This window comes from Perna viridis, chromosome 3 (genome assembly GCF_037379345.1).
Source record: "Perna viridis isolate PV_CMFRI_1.1 ecotype Kerala chromosome 3, ASM3737934v1, whole genome shotgun sequence".
NCBI lineage: Eukaryota > Metazoa > Mollusca > Bivalvia > Mytilida > Mytilidae > Perna > Perna viridis.
The window spans coordinates 21240398-21265646 of NC_142447.1; the positions used below are offsets into that span (position 1 = coordinate 21240398).

Sequence of the window (25249 nt, forward strand, 5' to 3'; positions counted from 1 at the left end):
TTTGAAAATTTTTATAAAACATTACGGTATAACTTTTTTAAACAAAGGGAGTTATCCTAACCCACAGATCCCCCCGATCGGATCCTCGAATCCTCGACTTTTCCAGTTGAACAACAGATATATATTCTGCTATACCTTCGTCCTACGATGTAACTTACATGTACAACGTTACGGACTAACCGAAAATATAATAAAATGTTTGGCCTTAAACTTGATTGCAACGAAAGATATCTGAACTATACCATTTAATTAAACATAAAATACAACACACAAAAATAGGAAAATAAATGAATTTATAATATCTTTATTCCCCGTAGATATGTAATGTCAACATACTTTCTAAATTTTATACACACGTAGTGATGTCAAGTCTTGTACAATGCATATGACACAAGATGAAATTTGAATAGTTAAATGGGATGATTTGTAGAGTACTAGTTTGTATAGACCATGCAGTATTCGTGTTAAAAGAAATAGAACAACATCTGGTTGTAAAATTAATGTATCTGACTGAGTCGTCGTCTTCTTGTGGGCTGTTGCTTCTGTAAATAAGAACACTGAAATCCGGTACAGCATGCGTTTCGGTCTACTACAAAACAGGGTCTGTTCAACTCATCGGTTATTCTTGTCCTGTATGAAATACAAAATGTATCTACAATTACACATTAAACTACTATAAATCAATGAATCCATGTTTTTGATTAAACACTTTTAAATGTAAAATTGTAAGGTATTAACTTTTATACAAATGAATTGCTGTTCTACCATCGTTAATCACCATAAGGTCATTCGTATCTTTGTTGAAGGCTATTCCGAATGGTTCTTTGATTCCAACCTCTTCCGTCAGCACAACGGTATGATCCTTCCCGTTTGGAGATATTCTGTGTATGTTGTTAGTATCCCGACCTGAAACATAGATATAACCTCTACTGTCAATAGCAATACCTCGTGTCCCGCTCAGGTCGGGACCTTTATAGACTTCCCGTTCCTTTCCTTCTGGTGTTACGGCGTATACTGAATCACTACCCATGCCAGTACAGTAGACATCTCCCGACCGATGGACACAAATATCCCACGGATCAAAAGTCGTAGTGATTTTCTTCATTACTTTACCACTAATGTCTATCATAGTTAGTGTCTTATCTTCACTATTGATCCATATCTTACTATCCCGACATCCTATCCCATAACATTCTTTCCCAACCTTGATCTTTTTACCGAGTTTCAGGTCCGACAGGTTCATGGTCTGTAAAAAATCTTTACCCGACGATACTAAAGCAGTGCTATTGTCATATAAGGCAACTAGTTCCGGTACGAAGTCCAACTTGATTGATTTTGACTTGGATCCGTCAGTATTGCAGATATAAAGGAATTTTTTACCTGACTGTGATAAGAGAAGGCGTGATGAAGATATAAAGCAGCCTCGCCATATTTTCACACCCTCCCCTATCTTCGATGTCGCAAATGATGACATCAGTGTAAATTTTGTGGATTCCACGGATGCTTGACCTTGCTGTTCAAGTTCAAGCTTTGGGGATATAACATCTGGTTTTCTTGTTTGGATTGTCCCGATCGATTGAACCGTGTTTTCGAAATCTTCTGCAAATTCAGATGGGGTAAACTGTATGATCGGAATGACAGGCAGTTGTTTCGTGCTGATCTCCTGTTCTGTAAGATGGACCTTTTTATCAAGGATCTTAACAACTTGAAACAGATAAACATCAGATGAGTTATTTCTTAAAGTTTTCAAATCAGATTCCCATCGACGCAGAACAGGAAGCTCCGATGAAAACGGTTTTTGGTCGACATTGTTATGAATTTTACTATAGATCTCTTCAACTTTTTGCAACAGATTGTCCTCTAGTTTATCGAGATGTTCTATCATCTTATTTTTCACGTCTCGTATCTTCTCTACTATGGCTGCCTTTGACTCACCGTTATTTTCACTTGTCTTGGTATTTAGGTTCTTTTCAAGAATTTTGATAATGTCTTTTATTCTTCTTTCTAAATCATTTATCGCGGTTCCCCGTTTCACTCCCTCAGCCGCTTTCTTTAAAGCCAGAATCGAATCACATTTTTTATGCGAATCGGTACTGCAGCTATCACAAATTATAGAGTCATGCTGCCGGCAAAACTGAGATAGTTTTTCTCTAGGATGTTTATCGCAGTATATTGACATTTTTAAAAGATCCGACGTAACACCACGAACTTCACTCATTTGAACGACTTTATGAGGGGGAGATAACTTTTTGTGGACCTTGGCACATGACCGACAAACCGGTTCCCTGCAATCGTTACACCAGGACTGAGTCTCTACATTATTCGTTTTGTTCTCTCTCATGCAACCCGCACAAAATGTTTTTTCTGCCATGCTGCCTAAAGAAAAAATATATCATTGATTAATAAAATGCACGTGTCGCAAAGTGAACAGTTTACATTTTTTGTGCATATTTGGTTATAGTCGCTTGGTCTTTTGGTGTTAGTTTCACTGTAAAATATGTTTTATAAAATTTTCAACGATGAAAAAGTTCTTATAAGAAATTATAAATATCTGAGTTACATGTAGAAGTGCATGCATTATACATGTAAAACAGAATATTATAATCTTATTTAGTTTACCATAAACCAAATTTAAATACCTTGATTAAATCATGCATTGATGTGATAGCTTCAAATACACGCTCTTATTTTCTTTTTTTTTCTGTGACCTCAAAAATGAGAAAATAGCAAATTATTATGTTATGTATATATATTAAAATATCTAGGATCTTATTTGTAATAATTCTTAAATGAGTAGCCACAAAATACTTTCTGTATTAGCGAACAACCATTTGATTCAGAGGAGGAAGCTTGACATATTTTTTTGTGGCCAGGCCTGCATCACATAAAAAAAATCTCAAGTTGAAAATTCCCTAAGGCCCTGTTTTTATCCTAAAAATCTTTAATTTCAAGTGATCTGATTGGTCAAAATTTGAGTTGAGGAAGGATTTAAGAAAGATCTCAATTTCAGATATGTATTATGAAACCGGACCATGGTACATTTTTTGTATCATTTGTTATTAATTAACTCTATAATATTGTCTTTAATACAACATTAACTTCCTAACAATAGAAAATCGTTAACCTGGCCAACGTTTAAACAAATGTAGACCAATAGCGAAAAAAACAATGCTAGTATCGATTTTTTTTCATTATTGGCCGGGTTCCGATCAATGTCGTTCGGAAATTTCTGACTTCAACCTAAAGTGAAACGTTCGGAATTTAAGGGACTTTGCCTTAAGCCAGCTATTAAAAGTTATGTTTTTTCAGTTTATAACGATTTTTATTTGCTCAAAGAACAAACCGGATATGAAGTTTTTTTTCAACTTACGTAGTCTTCTCCCTTTCAATACAATTTGTCACAACAATTTCAATATAAAACTGAGCAATAATTTCTAATGAACATTTACATACAAAGAACAACAATAATAGTAGTAGTCAAAATCGGACTCGACAACAGTTGACATACTTTTGACAAATGACTTAACTTACGAGGAAGCGTTTCGACTTTTTTATGTATCTTAATACCTCATCAAAGATTATAGACTCTCGTCACCGCTAGTGAGTAAATAAACATTTATTTCTATCGGTAGATTTAATCCGGCTAAATTTTGTAAAAGAGTTTCTCGGATCTCAAAGTAATTTGGACATTTCATGAAAAAGTGGTAAACATTTTCACTTAATAGTGTCCCACATTTGCACTGTACACTTAATATAATATTTACTTCGAGGAGGTCCGCATTAAGGTATGAAGCTGAACATCGAAGTTGAATTAAGATGATATTAATTTTACGGGGACCATGTAAGTAGTAAGAAGGCTTTAGTCTGTATAAACTAGGTGCCTGACAAAACGGTTCGTTTTAAATTTAGAGGAGGATTGTAGTTCGCGAGTAGATCTGTCAAGTTTATTCTATTTGCGAACGGTTGACGGGACGAATGAATCCACAGTCATTGACAGTCGACAGTTAAATATAATACCAAATGGTTTTGTTACATAATGTAAAGTTGTTTTAAGCAAACGATGACTGATTTTGTCTGGACCAGTAGTTTTGTTAGGGTCTAGAATCTGAATAACGTCTTTTGTTTCATTCTCCGTAATTTGTATATTATTAAGGTGCAAAAGGTTTGAAGAAATGTAAATACATAAAACTACACAATGTTCAATTGCAAGAAGAATTGTATGAATGTGTTAGTATAAAACATATGGGGATGAAATTACGTGAAGTCCAATTCAGTTTGCAGTTTAAAAAAAACGATCAAAATAAACTTTGCATCTTAGCATAATTTAACGACAAGCGACACATTTTAATAGACCCTTATGTGCTAACAGTTGGATAGTGGATGAACATGTGTGTAACATGCTCAATATACAATTCTTTTGTTCTATCCAAGCCCTTCCTCGCGGAAATGTATATTGGGCATGCTCATAAACTTACCAAAAAAGGGTCTATTCAAAAGATTAACTTTTCATCTCACCCTTTTAAGAGCTATATGTAATAAAAATTAATCTAAAGACCTTAAGGATGACTTGGGGGGTTATACATGTAAGTCTTCATGACAACAATGGAACAATACTCTCGAAACAAACATTAGTATTTGGTAAGTCATGTCTGAAGTGTACAGTATTATTTTTGTCAATGACTTAAGCAGCTTAGGCTATATAATAATTTCAACCTTTTAGTCAATTAATAAAGGTATCATTATGTAGTTGCACCAGGCCAATATGACCCGCCTTGAACCTATAACTCAACCAATATGATAATACCATAATATTTCCCGAAACTTTCTAGAATCAAATATGGTCGTCCCTTAAGTGCAAGATGACGAACGTGCATACATGTAAATACGTAGTGGTGGGCAGTTTTCAGATCCCGATCACAATTTTGTTTGGACACAGAACGAGGAAGTTCGTACATGTATGTTTTACAAATTTGTCAATAATTGTATATAAAAACATAGTTCGCGTTTAATTTACAAAACACTCAATTGCAAATCTTGAGACACTTCTTATCTCCAAGTGCCCATTCATTGGATGGATACTTGCATGGGATTGAAGGAAAAATGCCTTTTGTTTTGCAATATTTACAGAAATATATGCAAGTTATTAACATCTTTTCACAATTCTATGCTGTTGTTCAAATCCCTGCATGCATCAATATGGACTTTTCATATAATATATACTAGGTTTGTAATGCACATCGTTCATTTTTCATACTTCTCTCTAGACTCCAGTGGCAAGTGCAAACAATCCGGAAAGGGGACCCACTGCCTAGCCTTAAAGGGGGTGATAAAGTGAGTTATAATAGTCGCTGTACATGTACTTGTTACCAACCAAATAGTTCGGCGGCCGGCGATCGACTCCATTTTACATTCCGCTTTTGGACTTAATTAGTCTTCCTCTCTCTTTCACAGTCGTTGTCAATTTTATTCCGTAAAATGAAACCTAGAAATACAATATATAATGTTGCATGAAAATAATATTATACTATTGTTTTAACTTACGTTCAAAGATTTGATTATTTTCGTCTACTTTCGTTTTGAAGTATCTTGTTTGTTTACATTTTCGTCAAGGAAGAAGGGAGATAACATTACAATAAATTTATGCATATTTAAATAGTTTAGAATGCCAGAGTTGCTTCATACTAGTCAATGCATAATTGTATCTGCTTTAAAGTATTTGTATAAACCTGGGCAACGTTTTATTAGATGCAAAGAATTTGGAAGATAATATTAGACGGGGTGGGGGGGAGGGGGGTTGGCTGTACAAGGATATGAAATTTGAAGTCTTGATTGAAATTTCCTAGAACAAGAAGTCAGGCCATAAGCAGAAAATTCAAAGACAGGATCTGTATTGTATTCAAATTAAAAAGGCATGGTAGAAAATTTTATCCTGCCCCTTAAAATCAAACGGTTGGTCCTAAGCTCTGATCTAAAGCTCACTCTAAAATTGGTAATTTTGTTTTGTTTTGTTTTTGGTTTTGTATGAAATTTGGATTTTCACAAATTCTATCGCCAAAACGATCCAGCCTCGCATCGCTTGGTCTTTTCCTGGGTCTGCAAACAATTAAGCTCCCATGGGGAATTGTCAACGAGTCTCGTTTTCTACATGTAAGTCATCACGACTTCTTGTAAGAAAGGACTTGTTCGTATGGAAACATTTGTACTAGTGAAGGAAGATTCGTAAATCAAAATATTACATGTTTTGCAATATCTAATTCTACATATCGATATAGTACAATGTTGTTCGTCATCGGTGTAGTCAAATACATCATATATAGTGATACAACATGGTTTGAATAGATGGTCAGCAGACTGAACATGCGATTAGCTTTGTAGGGATTGTAGGGGCTCTATTTATTATACCATATGCGAGCGTGCTATAATTCGCATCTGGGGACACCACAGTCTTACAAGACATCAGTGTTTCCGGTCTGTTGTCAGGTTAGGACCTTGTTCGGGCGACGTCCGAGCCAATTTTTCTTTTCCCTTGTGAAAACCATAAAGTATATTACTAGGCAGATGATAGCCTCGAGGACAAAAACCATAAGCAAATTATCGACCTAGTGGTGCAATAGAGTAATCAAGTAAACCAAGATTCTAGTGGAAATCAAAAGAATGTAATGCTGAGAAAAAGACCAGTAAATTCTGTATAACGATCAGTGTTTGTTTGTTTGTTTGTTTTTTTTCGCAAAAAAGATGATTCTTTATACATGTACAGTATTTAAACATATTATTTATTAAGGTGTCTTCATATTAATCCTGTATAAAGTCCTCATACAGTCGAATTGGGTTTCGGTCACCTGTAATTGCCCTCGGCCGCGCCAATACAGGTGACCTCAACCCAACGCTATAATATAGAAAAAAATAAGATAATCAGAGATTGTTAAATTGGCGTAATGATAAAAAATGGAATTTAAATATACATGTAGGAATATTTATATAATTAGTCATGTTTATAATTTTTCCATATTGAAGAACGGGTCAATATTTCTGTTTATTGCTTCAGATATTAAAATATTATATTTTAATGTAAATATATGATATAATATCATAAATTCAGATTAAAATATAATTTTTTTGTATTATTATTAATATAAGTGTTTGTTTAAACCCTATATCGTCTACCCTATTTCGTATACCCTATTTCACAAATGTATATCACATATCTTATATCGAACCCCTTCACAGACTACAATCGGAGTATGGTTAAAATATATGACATAATGAACAAGACATGTTAGAATCTGTTTCAACCCTCGATTTATATCACCCCAAAATTTTTATTTTTTTTTTAAATATCTCCTGTATCTATAGTCTATAGAAATACACGCAATTTAAGTACTTCTTTGTTTAAGAATCAGGCAAAATGTGTATAAATTGTGGCACATGAAGAAAAAACCCGCAGATATGTCCTTGTATTGAAAATAGCTTTTCAGTTGTTATCTAGATGTATAGAATATATCCGAGGCAAAACAAAAAAGAAAAAAAAATAGGAATTGTGATATATCAACCATTACCTGATTCTTACACATAATGGTACTTAAAAAAAACGTATACTTTTACATGCATGAAGTTTAATCGTTAGTTCAAATAATTATTTTTTATTAAGCAGATATTGGCAACACATGGAATGACGTCAGTTCTACAAAATAAAATATACCTCAGTCTGTCATCACGAGAAATGTACACATGTTCTGCATAAATTGTTTTTATGTCTGAATGAATGGGTACACATATATTTAGTAATATGAGGAAGGTGAAACCTTTTAACCTCCATAAGAAACATTATTTCAAAGAACCTTTCTGGCCTTTTTAATACTAGTTTGTTTACATTTTCAGAGCTCATGTTCCTGGTTGTTTTCTTGTTTGGGTCATTGATGTTATGCGAAGTGTGCACAGAGGAAGGATGATTCTCTAAGGTATAATCTTGGTGAAAAGTATAAAGAGATATTATAGGTTCTGAAGTATATTGACCATAGTCAAATTTGGACAATGTACTTTCATTTACAACCTAGGAGTTTGACACTGTGAATTCTATATTACAATGAATGTAATCATGCTCAACTAGAAATTTATTGGCAGTGATATTTAAATTTCGACCATTTTCTTTAGGCTTACTTGAAAAATAAGTATGATCAGCCATAGTACCATTTCTTACTATATCAGCATAAGATTTTGGCGTTAACGAGAACTCCATGGTTTTAGAGGGTGAAATAAAGCTCGACGGAACTTTTGATGACATTTTTTCCACACAAAAGCTAATTTCAAACTTAACAAATTGCTCTTACCAAAATATACAGCCACACATTTCAAACAGTTTTAGCGAGGGAAGACGACTAAAATAATTGAGAATGCGCATTGGCTTCTGTAGAACTCGTGTGCACATTCCCGAATGTTTAAACCACAAGCAGATGTTTTGATTTTATTTCTTTAATGATTTTATTTGTTTGTATTATTTGTGTAGGTAACCTCGCAGTTATTCCTTTAGCACAAACACCATGTTTATAAACGAATTCAAAAACGGATATCCGTAATGCGCAAGTCACGATTATTGGTTGGATTGTCGTGGTTCGAAATGTCTTTGGGTCGTTTTGGCAATAGTATGGAATTATGGGTAATGGTATTTTCGTAAACGTTGGAGCGCCTTCTGCTGACTGTTTTGACAATTCATATCTTGGAAAAAAATATATGTTTTGAACTTTATCAAAAACGCTACTGAGACTGGTTCTGTTCTCAATCACATTTTTCGAAGTGTACGTAAATGAAGCTGCCATTATACAGTTTTTAAGTTCCTGAATTTACATTCACAAACCGGATATTGATGAATTTTCTGCATACATGACCCAGTTGATAATACAGCCATTTACGCTCCCTTCGAGAGCGTATAGTATTATACATCTACATTACATTTAGTAAAATATAGTTATTTCAGATTAATTCAGCGACCCATGGTTGTTTAATTTCAACAGTCCATGTCTAAGTAGCATGTGCGTGGAATTCGGGTTTTCAAGGTAAAGAAATATTCATGATAAACAGTGACATTGTATCAAGTTGTAAATGATCATGTTAAAACACCATTGCAAACATGTAGTGCAATAGTTACAACTGCTTAAGTTTAAATCCAAAATCGAAAATCGAACCCTTTTAGATATAAACTTAAGTACCAGTCCACATAAAATTCAGACACTGCTTATAATAAAGTGATTTTTGCTGTAGAAAAACCCAAGGAACAAACAATGCTTTTTCGGTCTGCATATGCTATTATTTTTTTTATATGACAGTAGTCCTTTCTTTAGTTAGATCTGTACTTTTGAGAAAATTGCACTTCAAACTCTCACTAAAATCAACCAAATCAAGAACGATAACCCTTGCAAATTGCTAATTCCATGTACCATATACATGATTTTTATCTCAAAAGCGCAACAACCAAATGAAAAACTAAGACTGGTTATGTGGTATATAGCTGCATGTTTCTAGACAAGAAATAAAAGTGAACTTGATGGTTTTTTTAACATGCACGAATCATCTCCTGTCTGATTTTTATACAAACAAAAATGCACTCGTTTATACTCAAGTTATTTTGTGGACATTAAATGTCTACGGACGACAAAAACGAACAAGGGGACTAGACCAGTTTCATTAAGTGACAGTGTGAAAAAAAAAAGTAATTATAACAATAGTGTCAAATGCAAGATGCTAGTTCTTATTGTTTTCTTCAACCTTTCATCTTTTTATTGCCTTCATCAAAAAGTTTGAATTACTTCAAATTAAGGATTAATTGCAATGTTTTCATTGTTGTGAAATTTAATGAATTCCAAGCAATAAGAAAACAAAAAAAAACTTCAAATAATGACGTGATCCTTAAAATTAAAAAAGAGGAAATTATCATTACAAATTTATTTGAAGAAAACATGAAATTGAATAATACATGTTTATGCTGTTTCATCAATATTTAGTTCAACACACATTAAAATGATGTCCCGTGACTGAAAATATTAAGGTGGAATGTTTCTACAAGACTTTAGTACACTACATGTAGCTAGAGAAATGATTATAACACACTAAAAAATGACGATGCCTAAAAAATGTTATCCATTTAAGAAGCAGTCTTAGTAAGAATCATGCAAATTCTGCGATACAATACATTTATGTGATACTCTTATGAACTTGGGTAACATGAAATACCACATGTTACTCTCTGCTAACCTGAGAATTTTAAACAAAGTATAAAAAAATGAAGACTTTCCAACCATAAATCACATTTTGCATAATTCTTAAATGGAGTGCTACTTAAAGTGTCGGGAGAAAATGCTATCCCTGCTTCACTTGAAATTTCTTCAAGGAAATTGAATGAATCATTGATTAGGGTCAACCATACAATTGTAGTCCATTAACTTTTTGTGATTGTATTTTCTTGAGGTTATACTTATATCGTATACATGTATCAAATCTCCTTATAAAACATACATTGAAAGGTGATAGTTGACGATGAAAATTAACCTAAGCGTTTATACCTATTATGTACTTATATAAACCACAACATTGAAGATACACTCATAATAGAATACAATAACAATATATACTATTTCTTTTCTTTAAAGTTATAGGCGACCATGTACTAACGCAAACACATCATATGATTAACAAAGTTTTACTTTTCATGAAAAAAAATACTAGAAGCTGACACTCAAAGATTAGGCTATGCAAATGATTTTTATTTCTCTTTTTTAATTATTTCTCAAACAGATTGTCGAAATGATAATTTAATAATCACTATTATACTTTATAAACACGAATGGAAGAGCCACATTCATTCAATACCATCAGCAATTTTCTACTTTTCTGATAGGCTAGTCCTATTGGTTGAAATATGCCATCCTCTGTTTTTAATACAACGAGTTGCTCGTTGCCATCTGGAGAGATTCTGTGGATGTTGTTATGATATTCACATGATACGAATATATAACCCGTGTCGTCAATAGCGACACCTGCAGCCCTTGTCAAGTCAGAACCTGTGTATACTCCAAAGTCTTTAAGGCTTTCTGATATAACGCACAATAAACTGCTAATGGTGGAAGTAAAGAATATTTCGCCAGATTGATGAACACAGATGTCCCATGGATCAATGTTCGTCCTCATCTCCGATAGGACTTGACCATTGATGGATATCATTGTAAATTTGTAGTCGTCACTTTTGATCCATATCCTATCGTCTCTACATCCAATAGCGGAACACTTAACACCAACCTTTATTTTCCTCCCTAGTGTCAGGTCGGGCAAGTTAATAATCTGTATAAAGTCGTCAAATGATGTTATCAAAACTGTTCTACTGTCAAACATGGCAACATGTTGAGGATAAAAGTCCAATCTGATTGATTTTGAGTGAGATCCGTCAGTGTTACAGATATAAATAAATTGTCTACGAAAGTCGGATAAAAACAAACGTGACTCAGATATAAAGCAGCCTCGCCATACCTTGACATTCGACCCTAACTGTGATGTTTGCATTGATGACACCATTTGAGGTTTTGTTACGACCGATGTCTGACCTTGTTGCTCAATTTCAAGTCTTGTGACTGGAACTTCTGGCTCTTTCGTGACTATTTTTCCAATTAATTGTATGTGCTCGATTTTATCTGAAATTTCAGATGGGGCAAACTGAATGACTGGTAAGATTGGATGCCTAGATGTGCTTATATCTTGTTCAGCATGGTGTAATTTTTTATCAAGAAACTTGACAACTTGAAACAGGTGGACATCAGATGTGCTCTTTTTTAAAGATTTCAAGCCAGTTTCCCACTGTTGTAAATCTGGTAGATATGAAAAGTGCTCATGTTGGTCGACGTCTGTTTTAATTTTAGCAAAGGTTTTCTCAACCTCGTGCAACAAAGTTTCCTCGAGTTTATCTAGGTGTTCAATTATCTTCTGTTTCTCATTCCGGATTTCGTCAATCAGTACTGCCTTCAAATTGTCAATATATCGGCAATCTGTTCTCTTCATGATTTCTTCAAGAAATTTAATCATGTCTTGAATTCTTTTTTCCAAATCAGTTATAGCTGTACCCATTTTTACACCACTTGCGGCTGTATTCAAGGAAATAACCGGATCGCATCCTGTATGGCTTTGTGAAACACAAACGGCACATATGATGGCATCGTGTTGACAACAAAACAGGGAGACCTTTTCTTCTGGATGTTTATCACAGTAGGTCGAAATTTTCAAAAGGTCATTTGTAACACCATGAACTTCATTTATCTCTACGACCTTATGAGGGGGAGATAACTTTTTGTGAAACTTGACACATGTGATACAAACTGGTTCGCTGCAATCAATACACCATGAATTTGCCTGTTTCTCCTCTTCCACTCTTTTACAACCGGCACATAATGTAGTTTCTGCCATCCTGTCAATAACTAAAAATAAACATGTACATGTATATCAATAATTTGAAATTTAATATACATATAAAATTTGCAGATATCTGTTTTGCTTAGTTCTCTATTTTTCATCTGGAACAGGAAGTTCTCAAAATGGCCAAGAAAAGAATTATTTTGTAAACACGGCAATAATGAATTGGACATTTTTCTAAAGGAAACACAATGACCAAGGAACAAGTCGGAGATACGCTGTCCTAATAAGAACAGTTCATTCAATCACAAACAGTAGTTAAAGACATGTTTCATTGTATCCATATTTATATAATTGTAACAAAAAAATATACGATTAAGCATGGCATTTTATGGGAAATATTCGGGAACAGATCGATGAGCACACATGTATGAAATAAACTTTATACTTGGCCCATACTCATTGACACCTGCCCCATTCCCCATTATCCCATACCCATTACCCTATGGTCTGTTCACAATAACTGCAACTTTTACAGACAAATTAAAGATATCTGTGAAAATGATTAGAATCTGACCAAATAATGTTGTCGGCATGTCTTTATAACGATAAAAGTCAAGATCAGTGTGTCGGAGTAGTACAAAGCAGTGCCTGTCATAATAAATGTTTTTGCCCTGAAATGCATTAAATGACTGCCACCGGAAGTTATAAGCTATGATCAATCAATCATATAATAAGATGGGCTATCGTACTCAATTCTTTGTTGTGCAGATAAAATCAGATTGTTTGCTACTGGTTTGTTCGCTTTAGGATGCTTGACTCGTCTGTGTTGGATAATTATACACACTATTAAATGTCTGCAAATTTCATATTAAATGTATGCAATCAAGCATAATTATCTTGATTTGTTTATGCTCTGAATGCTGTTTAATATTTTTAACCAATATGATTATTTGTATAAAACTGAACCAAATTCCAAACCATAATCTCAAAGCACCATTTAAAAAGGGTGATTGTATTCTTAATAAGAGTCGATATAACACATTGGAAATTTATCACTGGATATCTGCGGACATTGATTAAATGTATAATAAAAGTAATGAATATTGAAATTTACGTTTCCATGAAACGTGTAGAAGTCGCCTCCCGTTTCCTAATCAGTCTTTTGAGAAACATATCGTCAATTGAACTGCTTATGATCAATCGAGGCAGCGTAAAGAACTTGGATATCAAATTTCATCGAAATCAAACCACTTTGAATTTCTTATCGCGATGTCGTCCATTTTGAAAATGGTGGTCGATACATTGTTCAAATTATCGATTGAGCCGTAGATTCTTAATCGTGGCGTCTTAAAAAAAAACCTAGATATCAATTTTAATCAAAATCTGAGAACTTTGAATTTCGACCGCGGTGGCGGCCATTTTAAAAAATCAATTAAGTAGACAAAAATTATTAATCGATACGGCTCAGAGAACCGAAATATCAATTGTCATCGAAATCGGATAAATTTTAATTTTCGACAGCGTTGGCGGCCATTTTGAAAATGGCGGCTGAGACGCACGCGATATTTTTTCGTGATATTTTTTGGACCATTCAGCTTAATTTATACACCAAGTTTCATCAAATTCTGGTGAGCGGTTATTTATATGATGTTCCGATTACCGGTGTAAAAAAATGGGTACCTTTAGTCCGGCGGCCATTTTGAAAAAAATGGCGGCCGCTGAAATTTTTTTTTTTTATTTATTTATTTTTTTTTTTTGACGTTCTGCATCCTTCGAAGAGTAGTTCTAACTTCTTGAAAAGTTTCATCTCAAACGGACCAGCCACTTTTGAGAAAAAGGCGGACACTTTCATCAATTTTTATGACAGGAGAATTAAAATAATAATAATAATAACTAGAATTGCCTTTGCGAGCAATAGCGAATGTCGCCCCCCGACAACCATTTAAGTTCCCAATTTTAATATTGTATTGTTATGTCTCTACAACTCCTTTCTCAGACCTATTTTCAAAGTTGTAGCTATTCATATTGTTGAGATGTCCTAGATTGTAACCTACGGCAGCCATTTTGAAAATTGCGACTTTTCGTCAGAATTTTTGCTTAGATTCCGAGGTCTGACTGATACGCATTATATTATTAAGTTTCATTAAATTTGTTCAATGAATAAAAATCTTAAGGCTGTGTGAAAAAAGTGGATTTTGGGATCCATGAAATTTTCAGTTTTTCGTTGCCATGGCAACAGACAACATATCGAGTCATTTTTTTTGCTTTATTTCATTAGACTCTTTATACTATATCACCATACCAAATTTCAAGTTTCTAGCCACCTAGGTTTCCGAGATATTGCAATGTCCTAGATTATGAACTTTGGTAGCCATTTTGAAAATGGCGGGATATTGTAAAAAAATTTTTATACGAATTCCGAGATATTAATCAGACGCAACATACAACAAAGTTTCATTAAAATTGTCTACTAAATAAAAGAGTTATAGGTGTGAGAAAAAAGTGGATTTTGGTATCCATGAAATTTTCACTTCTTTCTTTGCCATGGTAACTGACAACATATCGATTCACTTTTTTTTTTGCTTAATTGTATTAGGCACATTGAGTTTCTAGCCACTTAGGTTTCCCAGATATTGCAATGTCCTAGATTATGAACTTTTCACATTTCCATGGAAACGGTAGCCAATTTTTATGCCAAAAGTTCTGAGTCACCCCTTCTCAATACTAACTTCCTCCATACTAAGTTTCAATTCATTCCTTTTAGTGATGCTCTCTAAAAACTCCTGACAAAAATCATTGGAAAAATAATAATAATAAGAAGAAGAAACAGTACAATAACAACATGTCGCCCGACATTCGTCTGGGGCGACATAATAATAATAATAATAATAATAATAAGAAGAAGAAGAAGAAGAAGAAGAAGAAGAAGACACAGTACAATAACAACATGTCGCCCGACATTCATCTGGGGCGACATAATAAGAAACACAGTAATAGCAATAAGTCTCCGCCACTTCGTGGTCGGCAACTTAATAAGAAACACAGTAAAACAATGAGTGTCCGCCACTTAGTGGTCGGCGACTTAAATATATGAAACACATAAACTTTTTTTAATAAAGATAACATTACATTTGACATTTGCAGGATGATAAAAACATTTTCTTAACTTACATTTCAGGTAAATTGCTCATTACTTTCGTTTCAAACACACTACGTATAAGGAAATGCATAAATTATGTATAAGCAAAGGGAGATAACATATTCGAATAAACAATGATTTAATCACAATTTAACCCCAAGTTTTGTCTGTCCTGAACTACCACTTCACTTCTAAATATAGACTAGTTTTTACTATTTTTTTTAGATAAGAAATTGACAGCCACTGTATCTCTATCTCCAACATTTAATGGCAATGATGCTAATAATGAATGAAAAAAAAAATGCACATACAGTTTAACTTAACAAGTTCCCATTGTTTATGACATAGAAAAGGAAGTCTAACAATTAATGTTAAAGTTTTTGTTTGAAAACCACTTATATTAAACGAGATAAAATTCTGAGGAAGATGGTTTACAACTGGAGGTTTAAATTGATTTTTTGTATTAAATTGATTAATTCTGCTATTTCTAGACAATACAATTTTGATTTTGCCTAATAGCGTTTTGTATAAAGTATGTTAGAAAACAAGTAATGGACTACAGTGTATTAATTTTCATGAAGTGATATACGTGTTAAATTAAGTAGTCTTAAGATTAGATATGAGTGGTGAAAACTCCACCAAAGTCACTTATATTTCGTATTCAGAAATAATTACAGACCACTTAACTAGTCTTAATTTTTCCTTTGGATGTTGCACTTTCGAGGTAAAAAATGTATAAATTGTGTACGGAATTGGCACTTTACAAGAGTTATCATTGCTTTATGTGGGAGATGAATGTATGGTTTAATATATATAAGTCTAAAGGATTGTACAACGATACCGATAAAGATGTTAACACACTATAATAAAGTATATAATGGGCAAAATTTAAAGTAAATGGTCTGTGAACACAACTCACTACCTAATCAGGTGAATACCTGTGACGTATAAAATAAAATATACCGACAGTAACAAAGATCTTGAACATTGTGCTATAGACACAAGTTGTGTGTTGATCTTGAATACTGAACTATAAAAATAAAAATATTTACAAACACTGTTATAAGAAACTATACAAAATAGGAAGAACTTAATGTATTTTGTTAATTCCGTGTGGGTGTAAAACACGGAGTTCTTTTATCCAAAATCCCTCCCGCTTCACTCTCTGTAGATCGCTCCAGATCGTGTTTTGTTCCACGATGAAGATTTTCATTTTGTTGAAATCATCGAGGCAGTGGTTAGGTAATCTGAAGTATTGACTTACTGGGAGTAAAGGCTTTTTTGTTAGGTCGCTCCTGTGTCCGTTCAAGATTTGTGAAAAGGCTGTTTAGATTCACCAACATATTGAAGGCCACAAATGGGACAGTTGAGCTAATGTACTACATTAGCACTCTTGCAGTGCACGTTGCAAAATATTTTGTAGCGTTTCCCCGTGACTGTGCTGGTGAATGATGACGAGTGGTGCATTTGGTTGCAACATTTACACCTTTTGTCACCACAGAAGCGACTCTCGCCTGGAGTCAAGTTTGGCTTAGATATTTCAGCCCTCACAAGTGGACTACGCAAACTGTCTGGCTGTCTGAAAGCAATCATAGGTTCGGGAAAGACTTTGGATAATGTTGAGTTTCTCTCGACAGATGCCCAAAGCTCACGAATGGTGTTGTGGCTGTTTTTAAGGCAGGGGTGGTATGTTAGAACACAAGGGGTTCTTTTACATTTTTTCTTTGCCTTGTATTGTAACAGACTACTTCTTTGGATATTGTGAATTTTTTGGAACCCTTCTTTGATGGTCTTGTATCTATATCCCCTTCTTCTTAAATTGTTCTTCAGTTGACCTAGACGTTTCTTTAAGGATTCGTCATTTGAACAAATGCGTCTTAGCCTAGGAGCTTGACTGAATGGTATTCTCTTAGTCAGGTGAGATGGATGACAGCTCTTAGGCATAAGATATTGATGTGTGTCAGGTCCGTGGAGAGCTCCCCTCCCGATAAGGTGCTGGAGGGATCGAGGAACGAGATGCTAGTAGCAGAACTTAATTGAAAGATGTTGATTGTTGGCACGAGCAATAAAATTGTTTAGTTCTTCGTCATATGTCCACTTCATATCCACGTCGTCAATAAACCTATACCAGGACAGAGGCTTTTCTATAGAGGATTCAAGTAGTTCTTTTTCAAATTTTCCCATGAAAATGTTGGCATAAGACGGAGCCATTTTGGTACCCATAGCTGTGCCATTTATTTGTAAGTAATGGTCTCCATTAAAAGTAAAATTGTTCTTTTTTAAAACCATTGTGAGCAAAGTGACTAGGCAGTCAGTAGGTGGAACTTTGACCTCCCGAGAGTCCCACACTTCTCTGCAAGCCTCAATACCATCAGAGTGAGGAATGTTGGTATAGAGAGATGTAACGTCCATAGTAACTAGAGTGGTGTTTGGTGGAAGGGGATTCAGAGCCTGCATCTTCTGTAAGTAATCAGTCGTATCTTTTATAAATGATGGAAGTTTTTCAACATGTGGACGTAGATGAAAGTCCACGAATTCCGAAATTTTCTCTGTTCGATGGCCGTTAGCAGAGACTATAGGTCTACCTGGGTTGTTAACTTTGGGGAGTAGGTAGAATCGACCAGGTTTAGGATTTTCAGGTTTGAGATATTCAAGAGTTTTAATGTCAATGTGGTTATTATCGTACATTTTGTTTAACTCTGTTTATTTCGTCCGCAAAGGATTGAGTGGGGTCTGTTGTTAATTTGATATAAAACGGTCGTCTTTAAGTTGACGCTCGGCCTCATACGAATACAGACAAGACTATCGTTACGTAAACATATTGCTTATGTAGACTGAAAAAAGGCAATGTTTGTTCGATGGATTTTTAAACTATAACTCATCTCTACTATATGCAAAGCCTGAATTTTATATGAATTTTTACTTGACTATCATAGTAAAGCCTGTATAGAGACATTAAAGTTAGTACAATCAATGATTTGTTGTGCTGAAAAAAAACAAAAAACAAACAAAAAAACAAAAAAAAACCCACAAAATCACAGAAAAGGGATTTATTGTGTCAACTGCTTTTGGATATATTTGCTCGAAAGTGTATACGTAATGTGAAAATAGCAAGTAAGCTGAACTATTCCTAGTATCTTAGATGTTTATATAAGTAAGTTTTATATAAAATACTAACTTATGTATAAAGATGTGTTGCTCATGATTGTTTTCAAATCGTCCCTTGATTTTATTGTTTTAATTGTCATGTATGATATGGCACGAGTTATCTGATTCATATTCTGTTTATTCACGTCAACCAATTTATTATCCTATTTATTATTTAGATTTTCTTCTTATTTCATCGATGTCTTCAACATGAAGTTAAACATTATGATTGTCAAAGTTGTGACGTTTTGGCGGGAGAAAGTCCGAGAGTGAAATTTATTTCACAGTGTGAATTATCAAATTTGTTACAATGGAAACATTCGATAAAACACAGCTATCTATATATCTAAATTAATGTAAGTTGTCAAATTGTTTTTCAAAAACCATTTTATTTTGAATGACGTTCTACCATTTAATATCAAAAATTGTCAAAAAATAACTTATTAGTAAGCGTGATTGCTTATTGTGTTCTGTTTTTTACAGTGATCATGGCAACCAAATTATGATTGTCATGTCAATAAAAAGAACGTAACGGTAAAATTCCGTAATTCCGGGAAACGTTTACTTGATGAGATAACATAATGGAAGAAAAAAGAGTACGTCATGAATAAAACAATACTAAGCATAATGAGTTAACGAATTTTTAAAGATGATTAAAATAGTTGAAGAGTACTTCTTAATTTGATTTCGATGAAGCGAAAGGGAAAATATATAGTGAATATTGGAGGGGTGACAAGTCAAATTGAGATGATAGTAATAACTGCATCTCTGAACAATGTACGCTGATTGCGTATTTCTACATCTTACCCTATGATGTACGATAACACAACTATTCCAATACAGAACTTGTCACTGTTAAGGAAGCAAATCCTTTATGAATCAAATATCGTATTAATTTTCAACAGTTGACTCCTGATATCAACCACAGATAAAGAATTAGGATACAAAAAATAGGATGAAGGTTCCTTACTAGTCACCTATTCTAAAATATTAGGGTACTGTCGAAATAAACAGTTTCCATACTTACATTTTGTATAGAGCTTCGTGACAGGGCGAAATACATACAGACTATATTTTAGACAATAAACTCCGTTTTATTATAATGCAATGAAAAGGCATGTTTTTAATTCGAGTTAATTTTTTTTATAATTTACTATGGTAACCATTTGAAAATCCCCAATTTTATATATATTTCAGTGATTTTATACTTTTCTCTTTAGGAAAACACATTATTGTGAGGCAATATTTATTTCGATATTTTTGAACAACTACCATGTTATTCTAATATATTTGCAGTAATAATATGACAAATTTTGATGTTGTTTATTTCTCTTTAAGTATCAAAATTTATAATTATAAGGTTTTTTTTAATGTATTCCTGTTGTATCAACCGTCACACTTGTAATTTAGACTTATTGAAGATTTATTCACCAAACAGTTTTTGTCTTGTTTTGCGTGCTAATTGCGTGCATCGCCATAAGATTCAGTTCCTTCCCCGTAAGTAATGAAGTCTGTAAATAGTTTTATGATTTGTGTTTGAAATTGAGTTAACACAAAGATATTACCGGATCAAATATATATTTGTTGTGTTTTTCCAAAGAATTTTTTTTGGGTTATTTTAATCTTCACAGATAGACAAATATGAACAGATATTGAAGACTTTTTTATATAACTATTAACAAACCAACATTTGAAATGAGTATCCGTTCAGCTATGGTTAAACAGACGAATATTCTATATCAATCAAAAATGTTTGTTTTGTAAAAATTATGGTATGAAGACTTATTCTTCACTGACTTTGCTTATCAAACGATTTTTTATTGCAGTGCTAAAATTTTGCAATTTTGCAATTTTTTAATATTGTATCTCTTTATAATATTGAATCAATCTATTCCTGAATGTGCTATTTATCTTGTTTTTTTTTGTTATCAGCTTAAATGTGAGCTTGATCATTGTTCATGAGTTAATTTGTTTTTTTTTAAAGTTTGTTTGAACTCGTAATCTCGCATCATTTGCCTTTGTTACTTTATATGTATGATTTTAGTTACTTTATGTTCTTTGTTGTGTATGTCTGTTTTCCATGTCTGGCCTTTGTCCCTGGATTACATTCTTTTGATTACCACTATAACCTTGGTTCCCTAGATTACTCTTTCATGTTCATGTACAAAAATGTAGGCTTGAAAAGTTTTTTTTCCACATATTTCTAAAAACGCTACAATCCTTTAATAAGAAATAGTTTTTGTACACTCCGCTTTAAAGTGGTTTGTTTCCTACATATAGACAGTATATGACAGAAAACAGAACACCTAATTCCTGTTGAAGTTAAACAGGAATATTTTATATATTTGTGTATAAAACATTTTAAGATGATTTTGTGTTACTTTAAGAAATTTATACAAATGTCCAGTGCATATAATATTAGTGCGGTATTATTACCAGACAATGAATAAATTAACAGAGTTCATATGCGTTGAATAAAAACTTGATAAACTGGCTTGCTTGTTTATGGTAAAAACAAATGAAACGGTTTGTTTTGAATGATCTTTAATTAGGACTACTTAAGAAATCACCCCATTTTATTATTGTTTTAATTACCACGGGCTGACCGATTATGCCACATTAATTCATTGTTAATATCATAAAATATCGCCATAAATGGTCAGCCCGTGGTAAAACAATGATAAATTGGGGTTTCCATGATTTATTTCGATAGGACGATTACAGCATTTTTTTTTACATTTTCGTGACTTATAATTACGGTAACCTTAGACCCGCCATATTTGTCCGTATTTGGCTGTACACTTTTACGCTATGTCAGTTGAAATGGTCGGCAGTGACACTTTCCTCTTTGTATACACATGCGCATGCGTCAGTGTAATGACAGTGAAATTTTTTTCCGCGTTAGAAAGAGTGAAAATGAAACCAAGGCCAGACCAATCGTCGTAAAATTTAGCGATGCGACTGTTTGTGACTATGTACGAAGTTTTTCAAGCCGATTTAAAGGATCGAAATTTGGGATAAGCCCGCATTACACACGGGAAACCTGGGAGAACGGAAAAAAAACTTGTGCCGATTATGCTTTAAGCCAGGGAGGACAAAAAGAAAGCCTATATCAGTGAGGATAAATTGTTCATAAATGGTCAGCTATGGAAGGATAGGGATACGGCAGAGAATCACAAACCAAAAGTTCCAACTAGTGGTAAAAAGGGAAGTCGCAGGGTTCTCAAGATATGTTCATGGAATATTCCTAAAGGTATTGTGCATAAATTGAAAGATAGAAAATTTGTGCAGATTATTAATAGTTATGATACATGTACAATGTATATTGTGTTTAAATGAGTTTTGGGTAAAATGCAGAGAAGAGTTTGATTTAAAAGCATAGGAAAAATACTACGTCTCTCGTAAAAAGTGTAACGGGGGTGGTATGGTAGTATACTGTAAGAAGTGGTTAGATCCATACATCCGTATAACGGGGGTGGTGTGGTGGTATACTATAAGAAGTGGTTAGATCCATACATCCGTGTAACGTCGTTGGTGTGGTGGTATACTATAAGAAGTGGTTAGATCCATATATCCGTGTAACGGGGTTGGTGTGGTAGTATACTATAAGAAGTGGTTAGATCCATACATCTCATTTGTTAAAAATTATGTTGATGGTATGCTATGGGTAACAGACGATAAAAACATAATGAATAACGACAAGAATTTGTATTAATGTGATATATATGTTCCATCAGATAAAAATGTTTTTTTTATCGAAAACATGATTGTGATCTATTTGATGTACTTCAAGAACATATTGAGCTATTGTTTAGCAAAGGAACTGTGTCAGTTATCGGAGATTTGTCGGCGATGTACCAGACTTTATATAAGGTGAAGCAATAGACTCACAATGTCTTCCTTTGATTATGTCAATGATTGTAATAATCAAAATAGACTGGTTGAAGACACAAAAACACCTAACAATTTTGGACGACGCATTTTAGTGTTGTGCATGTCTTCGGGGCTACGTATTTGTAACGGTCGGTTTGAATGAGGTAGTGAATCAATAACATTTAACAATAAGAACAACTGTAGTACAATTGATTACTTGTTAATTTCAAATGATGATAATTAGTTAAGAGTTTTTCTGTATGTAAATGCAATCAGTATTTATGTCATGCTCTTATAGAAGCTGATTTTTTTTTGTTAAAGGCAACAACATAACTGAATGTACGTGTAGTAATCACGAATATGATATTTTTAGATGGAATAATGAGAGTGAAGAATAAATAAAAACAACATTATGATGAATGCACACAGGTTCAAAGACTTTATTAGAATTACACTGTATAGACGAAAACAGTAATATCGATCATAGCGTTGAAACGTTAAGTAAAATTTTGACTGACATCTTTGAGGAGTTTACGAAAACAAATGTTGAATATAAAAACATTGTGATGTGTGCTCAAATAAAGTCTTAAGAGTAAACAGTAATCATACTTCTTGTGACAGACCATGGTTTACAGATGAATGCAAAGTTTCATTTTAACGAAAATAGAATCGACTTGAATATAACAAAGAAGAAATATAAATGCATAGGAAATAAACTGAAGAGGCGATATGAATATCTACGTGGTAACATGTTAGATTTGCTTAAAAAGACTATTCCGAAGCGATTTTACAAAAAGTTAAAAACAAAAATGAAAATCGCGTGTTAAAAGTGAACTAAGCATTGAACAATCGAAGAACACTTCACAAACTTGATCTCCAATGAAGTTGAAGAAAACGCAGAGACTAGCGATTACAATGATACAGAAATTGTATATGAGGAACTAGATGTTTTTTTTTACATAAACAGATATAGAAACTTGTATGAAGAGGTTGAAACGTGACAAATCATCAGGTTTCGACAAAGTTATGAACGAATACATTATATTCAGTGGCCCTTTTATGAAACCAGTCTTGTGTAAACTGTTTCACTCTATACTGAATTCTGGTTATTTCCCAGATCTGTGGGCAAAAAAAAATTGTGGTTCCAGTTTACAAGAAAGGCCAACCAAACGAGCCTGGAAACTACCGCGGGATATCATTAATATCTATCATCGGAACATTTTTTACAGCTATGATCAACTTAAGACTAAGGAGATAGAGTGAAAAACAATGTATTCTTACTGATGGCCAGTTTGGTTTTCGGCCAGGGTACGGTACAACAGATGCCATCTTCGCTCTCTATTCTATGATATCAAAATCTTTCGCTAATTCGAAAAAGTTGTATTGTTGCTTTATAGACTATAAGAAAGCGTTTGATAGTTTATCTCATGTGAAATTATGGTTTCGACTTGTTAAATGTAGTGTTTCAGGGAAGTTTCTCAATATAATTAAGTCTGCGTATTCAAAAATTAAGTGTTGTATTAAACTTGACTTTTTCAATAGTAGTACAGGTCCATGTGTCAAAAGAATAGGCCTGCAGCAGCGGTAAGCGTGTCGTAAAAGGCGACTAAATAATGCTCAGAAACCTAGCCGGGGGCTAGGCGCTCTGCCCACAGAGCAAATGGGATGTGTGCCCCAGGTGGTGGAATGGGGTACCCCTGGCGTATTGCATGCTGGGGTTGTCAGGCTAAAATACGGAAAACATGACGCAAACCATAGTGTGCACCGTGTTGGGAAAGATGCAATGTTGCTCGCACGTTAAAGAATCCTGCTGTGGTATTCAATAGGAGTAGGAACCTTTGCTCTCCGCCACAGGAGGCTAAATTGCCCGACCCTACCCATCTCTTCCTTTTATCTTGTGGCAATCAAAATTTGTCGACCCTTTTATTCTTGTGTCCTATCCCTTTTTTTATTTCATTATCATCATTTCATGTTCATTTTATCATTTCTTTCATGTTCATCGCCTGGATATAGCTGAAATATTGCTTCTCGGGCGTTAAACCCCAACAATCAATCAATCAATCAATAGTAGTATTGGCCTCATGCAAGCGGAATCTTTATCACCCTCATCATAATCATTACATGTTAATGATATGGAAGTTAAACTGATAAGACGAGGATGTTAGTTATATGAACTAAAAATGTTGAATATGTTTCTTATTATGTATGCTGATGACACTGTCTTTCAGCATTAGCGAGTTACAAAATATGATTGATTGTGTTAGTAAATATTCTAGTGAATATGTTTTGAAGATAAATTTGTCAAAAACAATGGTTGTTGTTTTTAGAAATAGAGGAGTAGTGAAGACTGACGAAAAGTGGTTTGTAAATAATAATCTAATTGATGAGTTTGTTTACCTTGGTATATTGTTTAGATATAACGGTAATTTTGTCTATATTCAAAAGATGTTAGCCAATTAGGGTAGAAAAGCTTTGTTTAGTTTGTATAACAAAATCCATGATGATTGTTTTGATCATGAAACTTTATTGTCATTGTTTGATATTTATGTATTAAATTATGCATGTGAAGTTTGGGGACATCATTAGTCAGATGATACTGAAAAGGTACATTTAAACCTTTTCAAACGAATCTTGAAAGTCAGGACTTAAGCAGTTAATTATATGGTATACTCTGAGCCTGGAAAGTTTCCGATGTTTATA

At 33.7% G+C, this 25249-nt stretch overlaps 2 protein-coding genes and 1 long non-coding RNA gene across 5 annotated transcripts; 1 reads left to right on the forward strand and 2 right to left on the reverse strand.

The window, feature by feature from the left end:
* Positions 1–226: 226 nt before the first annotated feature.
* Positions 227–5633, reverse strand: LOC148621410 (uncharacterized). 2 transcript variants are annotated; one of them, XM_088575752.1, is made up of 2 exons: positions 5542–5633; positions 227–2376 (listed from the first exon to the last, which is right to left on the reverse strand). In XM_088575752.1, exon 2 carries the CDS (start codon positions 2369–2371, stop codon positions 734–736), a length of 1638 nt encoding a protein of 545 aa, XP_088431878.1. In that variant the 5' UTR covers positions 2372–2376; positions 5542–5633; the 3' UTR covers positions 227–733. The 2 variants fall into 2 exon arrangements, with proteins under 2 accessions (XP_088431878.1, XP_088431879.1); XM_088575753.1 differs by lacking the exon at positions 5542–5633 and adding an exon at positions 5372–5497.
* LOC148621411 (uncharacterized) lies at positions 4844–9035 on the forward strand. The gene is made up of 3 exons (XR_015921181.1): positions 4844–4955; positions 7879–7958; positions 8504–9035. It is a non-coding gene; the product is annotated as an uncharacterized LOC148621411 (long non-coding RNA).
* Positions 9036–10674: 1639 nt separating this feature from the next.
* Positions 10675–15865, reverse strand: LOC148621412 (uncharacterized). 2 transcript variants are annotated; one of them, XM_088575756.1, is made up of 2 exons: positions 15841–15865; positions 10675–12452 (listed from the first exon to the last, which is right to left on the reverse strand). In XM_088575756.1, exon 2 carries the CDS (start codon positions 12439–12441, stop codon positions 10816–10818), a length of 1626 nt encoding a protein of 541 aa, XP_088431882.1. In that variant the 5' UTR covers positions 12442–12452; positions 15841–15865; the 3' UTR covers positions 10675–10815. The 2 variants fall into 2 exon arrangements, with proteins under 2 accessions (XP_088431882.1, XP_088431881.1); XM_088575755.1 differs by lacking the exon at positions 15841–15865 and adding an exon at positions 15562–15638.
* Positions 15866–25249: the final 9384 nt, after the last annotated feature.